The sequence below is a fragment of the Peromyscus leucopus genome, chromosome 6 (assembly GCF_004664715.2).
Source record: "Peromyscus leucopus breed LL Stock chromosome 6, UCI_PerLeu_2.1, whole genome shotgun sequence".
Taxonomy (NCBI): domain Eukaryota; kingdom Metazoa; phylum Chordata; class Mammalia; order Rodentia; family Cricetidae; genus Peromyscus; species Peromyscus leucopus.
In genome coordinates this window covers 117,122,326-117,139,151 of record NC_051068.1, presented here as the reverse complement: position 1 = coordinate 117,139,151, position 16,826 = coordinate 117,122,326, and the positions used below count along the sequence as shown (strand labels likewise).

The 16,826-nt window shown below is 42.7% G+C and overlaps 1 protein-coding gene across 2 annotated transcripts in view; it reads left to right on the top strand.

Annotated features, from left to right (window-relative positions):
- Nucleotides 1–16,826, top strand: part of Dnai3 (dynein axonemal intermediate chain 3) — a 62,063-nt gene that overhangs the window by 27,722 nt on the left and 17,515 nt on the right. For both annotated transcript variants that reach the window (XM_028876882.2, XM_037207174.1), the window contains exons 13-16: nucleotides 1,236–1,364; nucleotides 3,723–3,796; nucleotides 5,649–5,871; nucleotides 7,564–7,651. In XM_028876882.2, the coding sequence (XP_028732715.1) occupies nucleotides 1,236–1,364; nucleotides 3,723–3,796; nucleotides 5,649–5,871; nucleotides 7,564–7,651 (514 nt within the window). The remainder of the gene's footprint in view (nucleotides 1–1,235; nucleotides 1,365–3,722; nucleotides 3,797–5,648; nucleotides 5,872–7,563; nucleotides 7,652–16,826) is intronic.

The following is a 16,826-nucleotide window of genomic DNA, read 5'->3' as shown; positions in this document are numbered from 1 at the left end:
TGTCTCTAGCCTCTCACTCACAAGGACTCAAGGTTGGCTGTCCTTAGCCCTCACTCACAGGACTCAGGTTGGCTGTCCTAGCCTCACTCACAAGGACTCAAGGTTGGCTGTCCTTAGCCCTCACTCACAAGGACTCAAGGTTGGCTATCCCTAGTCCTCATGCACAAGGACTCAAGGTTGGCTGTCCCTAGCCCTCACTCACAAGGACTCAAGGTTGGCTGTCCCTAGCCTCTCACTCACAAGGACACTTCTAACCATTTTATTAAAATGCATATAACAGATTCCCCAAGCTCTTTAAAGGCTCAGTATGAGAAACACAGCAATAATTTTGTTTTACCACCTTCACATCTGCTTGCAGGCATGTCCTGAATCATTTTGTATGGGGTGTTTACTAAGGACACAGCAAAACAAGCTTCTTTGGCAGCGCAGGATTTTATGTGTTACTGTGTTTATTGTTAAAGAAAATGAAGGAAGCAAATAATGTGTCTAAAGTGACTCTGTTGAAAGAGCCCAGGACAGGAAGTCTGGGTATCCAGGTGCTGTCGCACAGGCTATGAGCTTGGATCTGCCACCTCACCTCTCCAAGAATCAGTTCACATGTGTAAGATGAGAGAGTGACAGTGGGTAAGAGCACCTGTCACCAAGCCTGATGACCAGAGTTCCACCCCTGAGACCCACATGGTGGAAGGAGAGATCTGACTCTCACAAGTTATCCTCTGACTTCCACACTCACACACACACACACACACACACACACACACACACACACACGTACACATGTACAAAATAAATTAAGTAGTGCAAATTTTAAATTAAAAAAAAATACATTATGGTTCGGTGAGGCTGTGGGTTCCATTAGGGATACCGGGAAGAGCAGTCAGCCTCCAGGTCAGTACTTATCCTCCATATCATACATCCCTCCAGCCCCTGTTCTCCAGCCTTGGGATCCATAGGGCTCTCGTTGAGGAGTGGTAAGATGTCTACATCCCTGTACCCATGGAAACACTCCTTCAAGAATAGATTGGGTCCATAATCCTTGTGTAGTTCAGAGATCACACTATATTGAAAGGGAGAGTTGGTAAGTGTTACTAAATACGTGGTATACTGAAACACTAATTTGTGTCTTCCCTTAACTGATATAACTCTGGGTTTTTCCATTTTAACAGCAATAGCCAGTAAAGTGGAGTTCACCCATCAGCTCTCTGCAATGTAACTTCCTTTTGACATTTCTCTAGCCTATGTTCCTCCTTGAGCCGGACAGTAATAAGGAGGCAATGTACATCAGACACTGTGCGGTGTCTTCAATAGAAAACGGACATAGGAAAGTAATCACAGATATACACTGGCTGCCAGACTCCTTTGAGGTGAGTTCTGATGGCTGATGGGTGTTGGGACTCAAACCTTGTCTGTCTAGAAGAGCAGTCAGTGCTCTAACCACCCAGCCGTCTCACCAGCCCAAATTCTGTTAGATTTGTTTTGTTTTGTTGAGACAATGTCTCATGTATCCCAGACTGGCTTTGAACTTACTATGTAGTCAAGGATGGCCTTGAATTTCTGACTCTCCTGTCTCCACCTCCCGAGTATATATACACCATGCCTGCTGTATGTGGAGCTGCTGGAGGTCAAACCAGGGCTCTGGGCACACTTGGTAGCCACCAACTAAGCTAGCCACATTCCTGTTTAGTTTATAAAATATGTTTTCCAAGCTTCTGGAATAGTATTATGGCTTTAGGAGTTTACTCTTGCTTCCTTTTTGTTAGTGTAATAAAATGCTCTGACTAAAAAACCTTAGGAGTGGGAAGGAGTTACTTGGCTTACGGTCCAAGTCCATCCTTGAGGGGAGACAAGGCAGGAACTTGAAGCAGAAGCCGTGGAGGAACACCACTTGCTAACTCCATCACTAGCCCCTCCTTTCGCTCATACTTAGCCAGCTTTCTTGGGGGTTTTTGTTTTCTTTTTTGTTTGTTTTCCAGGCAGAGTTTCTCTGTGTATCCTTCACTGTCCTGGATCTCACTCTGTAGACCAGGCTGGCCTCGAATTCACAGAGATCCACCTGCCTCTGTCCCCCAAGTGTTGAGATTAAAGACATGTACCACCTCGGCCCAGCATTACACAGTAGGCCCAGAATCAGCTACTTAGGGATGGTTCTACCCACAATGGGTTGGGCCCTCGGGTACCAAGCAATAAGGTAATTTCCCACAGAAGTGCCCACATGGATGCCAACTGGATCTAGGTAATTCCTCAGCCAAGGCTTTCCTTTGTGTTGATTCTAGTCTGTGTCTAGTTGACAAAGATAGATTCAGGACAGAGTTCTAAATCTTTAAAATGTAAGGCCCTAGAGTGGTAAATCTCTGATACCCTCAGAGTGGCCTCAGAAGAAGGATAAATTCTTAAACTATCAGATCCAATGTAAGTCGACATTTGGCACCAACCAGAAAGGGTTGGGAGCTGAGGGTGGGTCAACCTGGTCTGCAGTTGCCTGGCCAGTGTGATGTCTATGGGATTGGGTGCAGCATCTCCTTCTCACTCCGCCCTGCTGGGAGCCCCATTGCTGTCCACTATTTGCTCATCTACCCAATCAAGACGTCACGTTTTCATACACATTTGAGAGAGCCGCCCTCACAAGCTGCTTCCAAACCCTTTAGGCTCCTTAACAAGAAGTTAGTGGGGACTTTGGACCTCTAGGACTGTGGGCGGGCCCTGAAGAGCATTTGTGTACTTGCAAAGTTGTGACAGTAATTTGACAGGAAACCATCGGTTTCCTTTTGTCTTTTATTCTCCTTGTTTTTATTCTTGGGGTTTAGGGGGACAGGGTCTCTCTATGTAGCCCTGGCTGTTCTGGAAGTCTCTATGTAGACCAGGAATTAAAGGCACACGGCACTATGCCTGGCCACCATCTGTTTCCTATTTGAGACTTAGCCCCTTTTCTCCTGAGCTAACCTGTTTAATCGTCTCCTGAAATCTATATTTGTTAGGATCAACAATGAATAGTGAAAAACTGAGAGAGCCTGCATTTCTAAAACCAGTAAATAATAAAATGATGTATATTATCTACATTTTATAAAACATTTAAAATAATTTGTGAATATGCAGGTAAAATTCAGGCTATATGAATTGAAAAATCTGAGAATCAATGTTTATATGCATCCTAATTAAAACTGCATAAAAATATTTCTGTGAACAGAGAGTTTATAGGAACTCAAAGTAGGGTTGTATTTGGTCTTAAAACCCAGATTTCAAACATCCATGATAGTGTTAAGGATATTTTAACAAACTTTTTAAAAGAAGAAAATTTAAAAGCTATGAGAAAAATTATTTCTAGCTACAAATAATTTACCTTTTTTGCTGTCATTTGTTTTTATTTATTTTTTATTAAGAAAATTTTTTCAGTCATTTTACACACCAATCAAAGATCCCCCTCTTCCCTCCTCCGACCTCACCAACCTCCCCCTCCCAACCCACCCCCCACTCCCACCCACAAGAAGGCAAGGCCTCAGAATTTACTTTTTTAATAATAGTTTTTATGCTTTGGGAATCATATATATATATATATATAGAGAGAGAGAGAGAGAGAGAGAGAGAGAGAGAGAGAGAGAGAGAGAGAGAGAGAGAGAGAGAGAGAGAGAGAGACGCAGATGGCTAGAGAAGATCAGAGGCACCCTTAGAGGGAACCTACTACTGTTGGTTTACAGAATTTTCTTTTCTTAAAATTTTTTAAATAGATTAACAGAATGGGCTCTGTCTTTGAAAATCGGAGTGGAATAAATTGTCAGCTCGTCACATGCTCAGCAGATTGGTAAGTTTCACTTCAAACGTCTCCTGGAACCCTTCACAAGCCATGCTCTTTTCTCTTTGATGCTCCTAAAACCAGTGCTTCTTTTCACTCATTCACTAACCGTTATTACAGCAATTAACCTGATGTAACTGGAGGAGAATTGTATAGACTATCGCTGCTAAGGGTGTCGCTGGCATCTGAAACAAAAGAAACCTTGACTTGGAGCAGTGTGGTGTGTGCCTTTAATCTCAGCACTTGGGAGGCTCCAGTAGGGCAGGATGTGTGAGTGTGATGCCAAGTGGTCTACAAAGCAAGTTCCGGGCCAAAAACAAAAACAAAAGAGCTTCTTATGGGGATAAAATTGGAAACAATAAGAAACCAGGAGCCAGCAAGAAGGCTCAGCTGGTAAAAGCCCTTGGCAAAAAAGCCTGACAACCTGAGTTAGAGTCTCGGAAGCCAGGGTGGAAGGAGACAGCCAGCTCTCAACAGTTATCTGCTGACTGCCACACATGCCCCATGGCATGCCAGGTCCATGCTCAGACATGTGCGCACAGTGATAATAATAATGGTAATAGTAATCATGGTAATAGTAAAGAATAGTTTTAGAAAACAGTTAACTATGTGTTGCCGTTGCTGTCAGTACACAGCATTATCCATAGTGTTTCTGCTTCTTCATACCCCACATTTGTAAATTTACGGTATGTGCCGTTCACATTCAATTTACCTCACAGATATGAGGGTCATCACATGTAACAGGAAGGCTTCTTCAAGGCAGAAGAACATTGTTGTAACTTGATGGCCATGTCGGAAGCTATTCATTTAAATAAAATTACATTTGCCTATTTATAGAATTAGTAATTCATAACAATGTAGGAAATTTAATACTTATCTAGAGAAGTAATGCTTATCTAGCCTCCAAATACCAGAAAAAAAATTGCTATTAAAAATGGCTTTGTAGCTCATAATCAAAGCACTCAAAAGACTGAAGCTAGAGAATTATGGATTAAGTCCAGCCTGAGCTATATCATGAGGTTTATATTGTTTTAAATCTTTGAAGCTGGGTGTGGTAGCACACATCTTTAACCCCAGCACTTGGGAGGCAGAGGTAAGTAGATCTCTGTGAGTTTGAGGCCAGCTTGGTCTGCATACTGGGTTCCAGGACAACCAGAACTACATAGTGAGACCCTGACTCAAAAATCCCAAAACCAAAACCAAAAACTCTTTGGCTGGGACAGAGTTAATGACTTGCTGTGCTAGGGAATCTGGCAGAAACAGAAGCTGTGGGGTCCAAGAGAAGGTACTGGGGGCTGTAACAGCCACCATTAAGATGATATGTTTTTAATGAATGAACTTATTATATATGAGTTGTATCTTAATAAAGCACTTACATTCCTTTTTAAAGTCACCAGTTTCCAAACCGAATTCCCATGTATTGCCATCAAGACAAAGGAAATCTAACACCCATAGCACGGTATAATTTAAAAATTGTGAAACATGGTGCTGGAGGGGTGGTTCAGTGTACTGACTGCTCTGGAAGAGGTCCCAGGTTCAGTTCCCAGCACCCACATGGGGCAGCTCGCGCCTCCCGGAACTCCAGCTCCAGGAAATCTGAGGCTCTCTTCAGACCTCCATGGACGCTGCACTCCCATGCACAAATCACATTCAGCCACACACAAATGCATATCGTTAAAAATCAAATCTTTTATAAAGTGAAATGCAGAATGGCCTCATTTCGTAAAAGCTTAGTTTCAGAAATGTTAGGAAGTTACCACGCTAACATGTAGCCACCAGGGTGTCTTAACATCGGACCTCTTACTTGTTCTTAATTAAGTAATAACAACAACAAAAACAAACAACATGAGCTTTCTTTTAGTACAATATGTTTTTGGGATATTCGACCTCAAAAACCTGCAAGCTCAGCTGCCCCCCCCACCACATCCGCCGCAACCACAACCACAGCCATAACCACAACGAACAACCACACAAACTCCCAACAACCGACAACGGAGAAGAAGAAAGAAGAAACCATTGAGATTCCCTTCGACGTGCCATCCACCTTCTTGCACCTGGATCTCTCCTGGAAGCCCCTGTCTAGAGTAAGTAGCATGGCCTTGGGTCCCTCCCATACACGACACATTCTGCATAGATCACACCCGCGCACCGACCCTCCACATGCAGAATGATTCAGATTAACACAGGCCCTCAACATTCATGAATTCATTCATTCAACCAGTAAACTTCTGACTGAGGGTGGTTGATGCTTACCTAGACCCAAACAGATACCCAAATCGCGGTGAACTAGGGATTGGTATTTCCCGTGTAAGCAAGCTACAATTTAGAAACGGTTGTGTGATGATTGTTTAGCTGCACATTGGTTCCTTAAAAATTGGTAGCTACTCAGGTGGCCCCAGGAAAGTTAATTTTCCCTACTTCCCTAGAAAAAAAAAACTGCACATTTTGAATATCAGCAGTAAGAAATTATACTATCATACTGCTGACCAAACAGAGCAGAGACGTCATCTGTATTAGGCTTGAGTCAGCAATTCGCCTTGAGAACAGCATAGTGGCAGATGGGGACATGTGGGAAGTGTGTAGGGGTCTTTCTTTAGAATGTGTGATTCTAATTCCAAACTTTATCTTTTCTTTTGATTTATGAATATCACATCGACCTTACTGGGTGTTTGCTCCCAGGGAAGGAGCTTGGAGGGGTGAGACTATTTCTGAAATAACCGAGAAAGAACAGGAAAGAGAATTAGTAATTGTCTGGGGTAGGGGCTGGAGAGATGGCTCAGTGGTTAAGAGAAGTTGCTGCTCTTGCAGAGGATATGGTTTCAATTCCCAGCACCCACACGGAGGCTCACAACCACCATTGACGGTCCCAGGGCATCCGATGCCCGTGAGCACCAAGCATGCTCATGGTGCACAAACATGCATACAAGCCAAACACCCATACAAAACGATAAAATAAAATAAACCTAAAAGAATTGTTTAGAGAGAAAAGAAATTGTCTGTGGTAAGATTTACTGAGATGTGAACAGTTAAAGCAAAAGAAATGAATATGCAAATGTTCCAAAGAACAATAGCAAGGGGATAAAACTGGGGGCAGAGCCATGAAGAAAGAAACCTAATGGCCATTTATCATTCTGGCCATGAACGCGTGATGTAGGCACAGGGCCACATCGGTCATTCAGGGTAAAATGCGTCCCTGATGGGACCAGCAGACACCCAGGTAGATGCCAGGTCTCTTTCTTTCTTTCTTTTTTTTTTTTTAAAGATTTATTTATTTATTGTGTATACAGCATGTATGACTACAGGCCAGAAGAGGGCACCAGATCCCATTACAGATGGTTGTGAGCCACCATGTGGTTGCTGGGAATTGAACTCAGGACCTTTGGGAGAGCAGTCAGTGCTCTTAACCTCTGAGCCATCTCTCCAGCCCGCCAGGTCTCTTTCTGAAGCTTCATTCTACTGAAGGATTTAGGGATCCAGGAACTAAATCATTAGTTTACATTACAACTCATAAAGGTGAGTTTTAGAATATAATATAAAACATATAAAAAGAGAAAATAATACTTTGGGACTGGGAAATATGTCCCCAGGCAAGCTTCCCTTGGAAGCCTGGCTTTAGAAATACAGATTAGGTGCTTTCCATGGGGAAAAGACCTGGGATAAAGGAGGGGGCAGCAATAAAAGGTAAGGTTCTTACACTCTGGGGGCAGAAGAAACAGGCAAAGAAAAAAATCAAGGGTTTCCTAAGAATATATCTTTCTTTTATGTTTTTCCAACAGATAAAACTGTCTAAGGGTGAAACAAGTTTAGACCACTGTCCAACCAAGTTGAGCCTGGGTGAAGACCCTCTTCTTTGCAAAATACAAGGTAACTAACTGCCTTTGCCCATTAAAAGCACGTTTGGAACATTCATATCCATTCATGTCTAAGGTGAGTTACCTACTAGAACAGTCTATTGTGGTTATATTGCTAGCAATTCACGGAATCTAGTTAATGAACAAAGCGATTTATTTAGGGGTTAACTCATAAAACAATAAAGGAATTTGTTGCAGGATCTTGGAATGGTGAGGCACACTCCAATGCTGTTCTTTGACAAGCTCTACCCTGGTCCATTCCAGCCTCCAAAACCAGGAGGTAGCAAAGAGAGCGCATATGTGCATCCCAGGTCTTAAGGGTCCCCCAGCAGCCATGCCCCAGGGGCATATACCTCAAGGTCATAGGCAGATGTAACAGTTAACTGCTACCTCATGAGGGGTGGTGCTTCAGGGCATGGCTCAAACAATCACCCACTACATCTCCCCCTTTTGTCTAAATAAGAAAGTTCTAACCTAACACAAAATTATATACAATAGGAATGATTATTATATGTAGATCTAACAGTCTTATTAAATAAGAAACACAGAGCCAAATGCAGAGTTAAAAGCCCAAGAGGTCAGAGCAGTAGCTAAGAGCTGAGACCAAGACTGCCTTCTTACCACCCACTGCCATTGCCATCCTTCCCCTGAGAAAGAGACCTACTTCCTGTGTGTCTGTCTTTTTATTGACTTGTTGTTCTGCCTTCTCATTGGTTGTAAACCCAACCACATGACCTCCTCATCACTGCCTGTCTATACAGACCTCCAGGTCTCTATGGTTGGTATTGAGATTAAAGGCATGTGTCTCCATGCTGGTGGTGTCCTTGAACACACAGAGATCTGCCTGTCATGTGATCGGGATTAAGGGCATGTGCTACCACTGCCAGACTTCTGCTATGGCTTGCTATTAGCTCTGACCCCCAGGCAACTTTATTTATTAACACACAAATAAAATCACATTTCAGCACAAATAAAGTATCACCATAATTATATATACAATAGGAATGATTATTAAGTATTGTCAAGGAGAAATAATGGGTAATGACCTAAGCAAAATGGAACTATAACCAACAAGAATAACATCAAACAAGAGACACATTCTAAAATCCAGAGATGTCTAGAACACAGGTAAATGGTATGTGAGAGAGATTATTCCAAAAGCTGTCCTATCCTGAAGAACCTGAATCTAGTACTTAGTATGTTCTAGCTAAGATATGAGAAGATTGTAACTGTAACTATCTAGTCCTCAACCCCATCAAAGACCTGAAAAGGAATATAATAATACCTGAGAAAATGGGAAATGCATGCAAGCAACTTTGGGAAATATTTCAAGAATAGACAGAGACAGCTAAAGTTTCTCAGCACTGTTAGGATATCTAATTTGGTTACAGGCCTAGAATATCTGACAGACCATTTTCAGAAGCAGGAATTTTGAAAGACCATCTTACCCCTTCTTGGCAGAGTTCAGTTGCTTTTCCTTGCATCCTGCTTATCTGGAAAGGACAGCATTTGTATTGTCAGCAGTCGAGACAAGGGCTGTTCTTTGCCCAGTAGGCCACTATGCTCCAGGAAGAAGACAAATTTCCAAACTGAGTGTCTTAAAAGCCCAACATTCTCTCAGGATCAGATCGGTGCTGTCAGGAGCAATCATGTCTCACATCACATTATTTAAATGCCATATTCTCTGGGTCTATGAAGTGTTTGAAGATTACCTGTCCATCTGATCTATGTATCTGTAAATCTGGACAACCTAATTACATTAACTATAGAATGACAAGCATGGGTGGTTATAATTCTGTAAGTCTTATCTATCTAAATAACCTAAAGACTAAAGCTTCATATAAACAAGGCAAACGGCCTGTAAACAAATGTACAGTAAAAGGACAATGACCGCCAGGCGGTGGTGGCACACGCCTTTAATTCCAGCACTCGGGAGGCAGAGGCAGGCGGATTTCTGTGAGTTCAAGGCCAGCCTGGGCTACAGAGCGAGTTACAGGACAGGCTCCAAAGCTACACACAGAAACCCTGTATCAAAAAACCAAAAAAAAAAAAAAAGGACAATGGCCTCAAAATTGTGACAATACACAAAATATCTTAAACAGAGGTAGAAATGTATAGCATAATATGCAATATGACAACAATATGTATCAATATACAAAATATCCTAAACAGAGGTAGAACATACATACAGTATGACAAATATAATTTTACATTTGTATCAATATACAAAATATTTCAAATAGGAGGAGGAATATGTGTACAATTTTGTTGCTGGAGTTTTCCTGCTTGCCCACAGTCAGGACAAATCTTTGTCACCTGCCTGTCCCACAGCCGCTCAGACCCAACCAAGTAAACACAGAGACTTATATTGCATACAAACTGTATGGCTGTGGCAGGCTTCTTGCTAACTGTTCTTATATCTTAATTAACATTTTTAAATCTATACCTTGCACGTGGCTTGTGGCGTATCGCGTCTTTACATGCTCTTTCTGTGTGGCTGCAGTGTCTCTCTCCTCAGCCTTCTGCTTCCCCGAATTCTCCTCTCTCCTTGTCCCACCTACTTCCTGCCTGGTCACTGGCCATCAGTGTTTTATTTATATAGAGCAATATCACAGCACAATATGGAAATTATGGTCTTGAATTTGTATTAATTTACAAATTATCTTAAATATGAATATAAAAATAGTTTACATTTATATCAATATATAAGAATCCATAGCAACGCAAATTATCTAAAGTTGATGCTTTACTAAATTAGTTTCCTAGTATACACAATAATCTGCTTTAATATCCTATACCTATCCATTCTCCTTTTTCTTTTCTTAAGGAGAATACTGAGTCTAATTTTTGTTCCATCCCCAACCCTATAACCATCATTTATAACCCTGAGAAATAGGAAACCTTTGGGAGAGGGGGGCGTCATCTTCTAGAGTTGCTTGATTTGTAAAAAGAATTCAGATAATATACCTCCAGGATGGAAGTTTATAATTGCTGTAGGAGAGATAGCCCGTACTGAAACCATCAGGACATAGGCGTCACAACAGAATTCTCTGGTTCAGTTTTGAAAGCACTGAGTGTGGGCAAGTGTGCGTGCTTATGTGTGCATGCATTGTCTGTCTGTCTGTCTGTCTCTGTCTGTTCTACCTGCTTTTATTGCCGATGCTGGTCTTGAACTCCTGGACTTGAGTAGAACCTGAGATGGCCTCTGCGTCAGCTCCTGCCTCCAGGTTGCTGCCTTGTTTGAGGTCCTGCCCTCACTGGTTTAAATGATGAACTGTTACATGGAACTGTGAGCAAAACAAACCTTTTTCTCCCAACTTGATTTTGGTTGTGGTATTTCATCACAGCAATAATAGCCATAACAAATACAGGTGGATATGATCAAAATACATTGTATACATGTATGAAAGTTTCAAAGAATATATAAATAAAATAAAATTTTAAGTGAATGAAGCCCACCTAAGGAATGTGTAGTATTCAAAGAATAATTTTACAGACTAAAACTTATCTCAGGCATAAGAAAATAAATCATGAAGCACAAAGAAACAAATTTCCATAATTATAATTTTTAAATTAGTAGTTACACAGTGCCATGACAAATGAAGCTGAACGAAAAATGAAAATTCATTTTTAAATCTAGCTTGGCTCAGCCCATGCTTTTTGGAAAGTGATTGAAGGGTATGCACAAGCTATCAAAACCCTCAAAGGAAAGCAAAGTGCACTGAAAATGTACAAAACTCACTACAATTGAAGCATTTTTCAGCCACTTGCTGGCCCCCAAAGACTTCTGTTGTAAAGTTTCCAAGGTTTGTTTTAACAAAGGACATCTAAAAAAATCTTTTTTATGTAAGTAATAACCAGCTAAAGCAGATCTGTGCTGGCGGGCAGGGGAAGGAATCTGGATTTTGGGACATTTAAAAAACAACGTGTTTGTTTTCCTTTAGTTGGACCTACTGGGTTTTAAAGTAACTACTAGAGATTACCCTCTTCCCCCTTTGGATTCATTTTACCCATTATAATTAATTGAGTTCCAGCTGTTGGTCAGAGACTCTGCTAATAGCGTGCATGCCTTCATTCTGCGGGTCAGGGATTGTGCTAATAGCGTGTTTGCTTCATTCTGTGAGTCAGAGATTGTGCTAATAGTGTGCATGCCTTCATTCTGTGAGTCAGAGATTGTGCTAATAGTGTGCATACCTTCATTCTGTGACTCAGGGACTGCTAATATCTAACATCGTGTGCTTCTTCTTTCATCTAACAAACACTCACGAAGGTTTCACTGTAAGGCTAGTGTGGCAGTAGAACCAGATGCTTGCAACAACCCTGCAATGTGGGAATCTTCATTCATGTTCTATAATTAGAAAAACAAAGGCCAACAGATGTTAATGCAACTTGCAAAGAGATTGTCTTGTGTTAAACATCTTAGGATATTTTTCTTACTGAGTATCCCAGGATGGCCTGGAATTTCTTATGTACTCTAAGCTTCCTCCATTTTGCAGCAACCCTACAGTCCCAGCCTTGGAAGTGTTGAGGTTACAGATGTGAGTCTCCACCCCCAACCCTATTATCATTTTTTTAACTGGGAAATATAAGTAGTCATAGAGATGTGAGTACTTTACCTAGTTTAGAGTATGGATATTATTACACTTTGTAAAGTGTGAAGATTTTTTTGTTGTTTGTTTCTTGTTTTCTATTTTGGTTTTGGTTTTTCGAGACAGGGTTTCTCTGTGTAGCTTTGCACCTTTCCTGGGACTCACTTGGTAGCCCAGGCTGGCCTCGAACTCACAGAGATCCACCTGACTCTGCCTCCCAAGTGCTGGGATTAAAGGCTTGCACCACCACCACCCGGCAATGTGTGAAGTTTTTATTTGGCTTAATAGTTTTATTGTGGAATAGTAGAAATAAGGAATATTGTACATTAGTAAGAGTCTGGGCGGCTCACACATGCACACCCAGGAAACACCATCAGGGCCACCGTGTGAGCACATTCCTCACTCCCAAAGGTCCTCCCACAGAAGTGTCCCTTTGTCATCTGTCCTAACTTCCTGCCGCTCCACATTCACTTGTGTTTTGTACAATGTTTTATATGAATTATTCAGAGTATGCACTCTCATTTTTAGCTAGCTGCTTATTATAATTGTTTGTTGGTTGGTTGGTTTGGAGGGCACAGGTTCTTACTGTGTAGCCCAGGCTGGCCCCACACTCACAATCCCCCTGCCTCAGCTTCCCTACAGCTAGGATTAAAAATGATGGCCATTTTTAATCGGGAATAGAAGACTTTTACTGATTTTTAGTGATAGCCACCCCCAGGCTCAGTTATTACATGGGGTCATGACCCTGACTTCAAGAAGCTGTGTAAGCTCTGTTGGCCCCACCAGATGACAAAGCAGTGGCACTCCCGTCTGTGAGGGATGAGTTCCATGACCGTCAGAGGCCGCATCAAGGCACAAAGGCACAGATTTGTTCTATAAACAGGGCAAAGTAGGAAGCTAACGGTGCTATTAATAAAATACAGCATTGTGGCTGTATCGTGGAAGAAAGCTCCCATGAGTCACCCCGGAAGTACTGAGTTGTGCTTCCGGCTTTATACTTGGAGTGTTTTTACGGCTCTTCTTGTGGGCGTCCCAGTCACGGGTGTCTCTGCTTTTGCACCTTGGCACCATTAGTAAGTCAAAAGGGGGGCGGGTCGCTCGAGCCCAGCCGCGGCAGTCCCGGGGTGGCTGAGCAGCTGATGGGCAGGTGCCCTGCGCGGTGTGGGTGAGCCGCCCCACCCCCACCCCCACGGGGACATTGCCCAGCAGCGTGGAACCACGGCCCAAGGTCTCATCACTCTAAGGAGACTGCCGTGCAACTGAAAACTCAAAGGCTTCATCTCTGGAATTTTCCATTTGCTGTTTCCTGACATCAGTAGACCTTGAGTAACGAACTGCAACTGTAGAAAGTGAAGCCGCAGACGCAGGGCGACTCCTTCCTAGACTCCAGTTTCCTTGTCCTAGCATCTGCGGAGGGAGAGGCGCGTGGTCTTTCATTGTTGCACAGTTGTCTAATTCTCTTCAGCTGTTGCTTCGAGTTTTGAAGTTCTGTCTTTAGACACATAAATCCTAAAATTAATGCTTCCGTCCTCCCTCCCTCCCTTCCTTCCTTTCTTCCGTGCTGCTGGGCAGTGAATTTAAGACTTAGACTTTAGAACATGGTAGGCGCCATGTTCATACTACATTCAATCAACAAGTATTTCTTAAACTCTCACAAAGCCCCGGAGAGCCCTCACAAAGGCTCTGAAAACACAACTGTGAAAAAGGCAGGTCTCGGGGCTGGAGAGATGGCGTAGCCCTTGAGAGCACTGGCTGCTCCTCTGGAGGACCCTGTCCAATTCATAGCAACCGTGTCGGATGGCTCACAACTACCAAACTCCAGCTCCAGGGGCTCCAACACCCTCTTTCGGACTCAGTGGGCATCTGCACTTACATGTGCCACACACACACACACACACACACACACACACACACACACACTTAAATTTAATTTAAATTTAAAATAATGAATCATTTTTTAAGATAAGTCTTTCCTTTCACAGAGCTAATATTCTGGTGGGACAGATATAAAATCCATTTACATGCACTTAAGGAAAAGCCCAAAAATAAACAGCTTATAGCACATCCTTATGTTGTCAAGCAGGAAGACATACCATCAAATGAATATTTTCTTTCTGGACAACATGATTTTATAAGTTATTCTTAAAGAAAAACATTTGGGATAAATTACACCATAGAAGGAATAGACATGTTCCCATCAGAGACGTAAGTGGGCGGTCCAAAGATTCACGTTGCAGTCAATTCCATGGTCTCAGAAAGACTGGCCACTTCCTGCCTCCTGTGTGACTAGCCAGCTTTAAGAATTTTATTAGACACCACTTGTGGTGTGGGAACACTGCCAGCTATGCACCTATTCTGGCCAGCCTTGGATCTGTTCAGTAGAGTGCACACATAACTTTTTCCTGTGACGTTTTGCCTATTGATCTAACACTGGCTTCCTTGGACCATGAATCACAGGCCCCTGTTGAATCGGCTCGGTTTTCTGGTATTCTGTCGCCATCTAGTGACCAGGGACTACTCACCTTTGCCCTCCATTTTAGAACCCAGAGTTAGTGGTCCCTAGACATAGTCCAGTTCAAATTTTAAGAAATTCTGTGTGAACTATTTTTTAATTGAAAATATATTTTTTCATATACTATGATCATGGTTTTCCTTACCCCAACTCCTCCCAGATCCTCCCCACCTCCCTACCCACCCAAATCCACAGCCTTTCTTTCTCCCTCATTAAAAACAAACAGACAACTGGAAAAATCAAACAAACCAGAATAGGAAAACAAAGAGAAAAAAAGGGAGCCAAAGAAAAAGCACAAGAAACACATACAGATGCAGACACACACACACACACACACACACACACACACACACACACACACGTGGGGGGAGAGGCGAGGCGGAGGGGGGGGAGAACCCATAAAAACACAAAATCAGAGCTCATGATATATAAGCAGAAGACCTGTAAGGTTACAAAGAAAGAAGGGAGGGAAGAATGAAGGAAGGGAAGAAAGAAAGGCCTAGACAAAGCATTCAGAAAAAAACAAACCTCCAGAAATACCATTGAGTTTGTTTCTGTGCTGGCCATCTGCTGCAGGGCATGGGGCCTGCCCTGAAGTGTGGTTTGTATACCCAGTGAGACTCCATTAGAGAAAACTGTTTTCCTTTGTGAGCAGTTGTCAGTGAGAAATAACATCTGGGTTAGGGATGGGAGGCTTGTGTCTACTTCCTTTCTCAGCACTGGGACCCCATCTGGCGTAGACCTCTGCAGGCTCTGAGCATGCTGCCAGTCTCTGAGTTCACGTGCGTCAGTCCCTCTGTGTCTAAGGGCCTTGTTTCCTGGATGTCTTCCACCCTCACCAGCTCTTAACAATTTTCCCACCTAGTCTTCTGCAAAATCCCCAGAGTCCCGAGGGGAAGGATTTAATGAGACGTTCTATTTAGGACTGCGAGTTCCCAGGTCTCTCACTCTCTGCACATTGTCCAGTGTGGGTGTCTGTCTGTATTAGTTCTCATCTGCTGTAGGAAGAAGCTTCTCTGATGATGGCTGAGCAAGAAACTAATCTACAGACACAGCAAAATGTCATTAGGAGTCATTTTATTGCTAAGTTCCTTTAGCAGAGCAGTAGTATCTGGTTTTTCCCTAGGTTCCCGGCCTGTCTAGTCTCAGGTTCTTAGACAGCTGAGAATGTCAGGCGTGGGTTCCGCCTCATGGAGTGGCCTTAAATCTAATCAGGTAGTGATTGGTGACTCCACAATTTTTGTATCACTATTGCACCAGCGTCTCATGCAGACAGGTCATCACTGGACAGTGAAGCCTTTGTAACTGGGTTGGTGTTTCGCTTTCTCCTCTAGAGGCATGCAAGAGGACCTTCCGGTACCATGAACTAGTCAGTAAGGATGAAGGCTCCAGGTAGATGCCAGCTCCACTGCTCCATGAGAAATTCTGTGTGCATTTTAAGGAGAAAGGCTGTACTCTAATAGCTTCTGAATTCCTTTAGAACAGCCTTCTCAGCCTGCCACATACTTTTTCAGCAGTGGCATAGTGGTTAAGAGTGGATTCTGGTGCTGATGGTCTGTGTCTAAAAATCAAAGCCACAGGTTATTGTTTGACCAAGTAAATGGCTGTGCCTCTCTGTGCTTTGCCTTATCTCTATCCTGTCTGGGAAAAAAGTGAGAAGATAAAAGGACTATATAACAGAGGTGGCTACATCATAGGACATTGTGCTGATGGGTTAATGTAGAAATGCACACAATTTAGTGCCTGGCTCATAGCAACTAGTCAATAAAAGTCAGGTGCGAGAATTACTAACACCAGAGCCTGAAACTCTGCGGTGCCTAAGAATGGCTTTGAATTCGCTAAATACCCAAGGTTATCCCACTCAAGTCTGAGTAAATGTGGTTGATGGAAACATTTGTCTCTGGCTCTTGGACTGCACAGCATGAAACTGTTTTATTGAGCCACCATCATGGTTCAGCAGGTAAGGTGACTGTGATGATTGTCACACAAGTCTGAAGACCTGAGTTTGATCCCTGGAACCCACATGGTTGAAGGAGAGAACAGATGTCTGAAAGCTGGTCTCTGACTTTCACACACTTGCTGTGTAC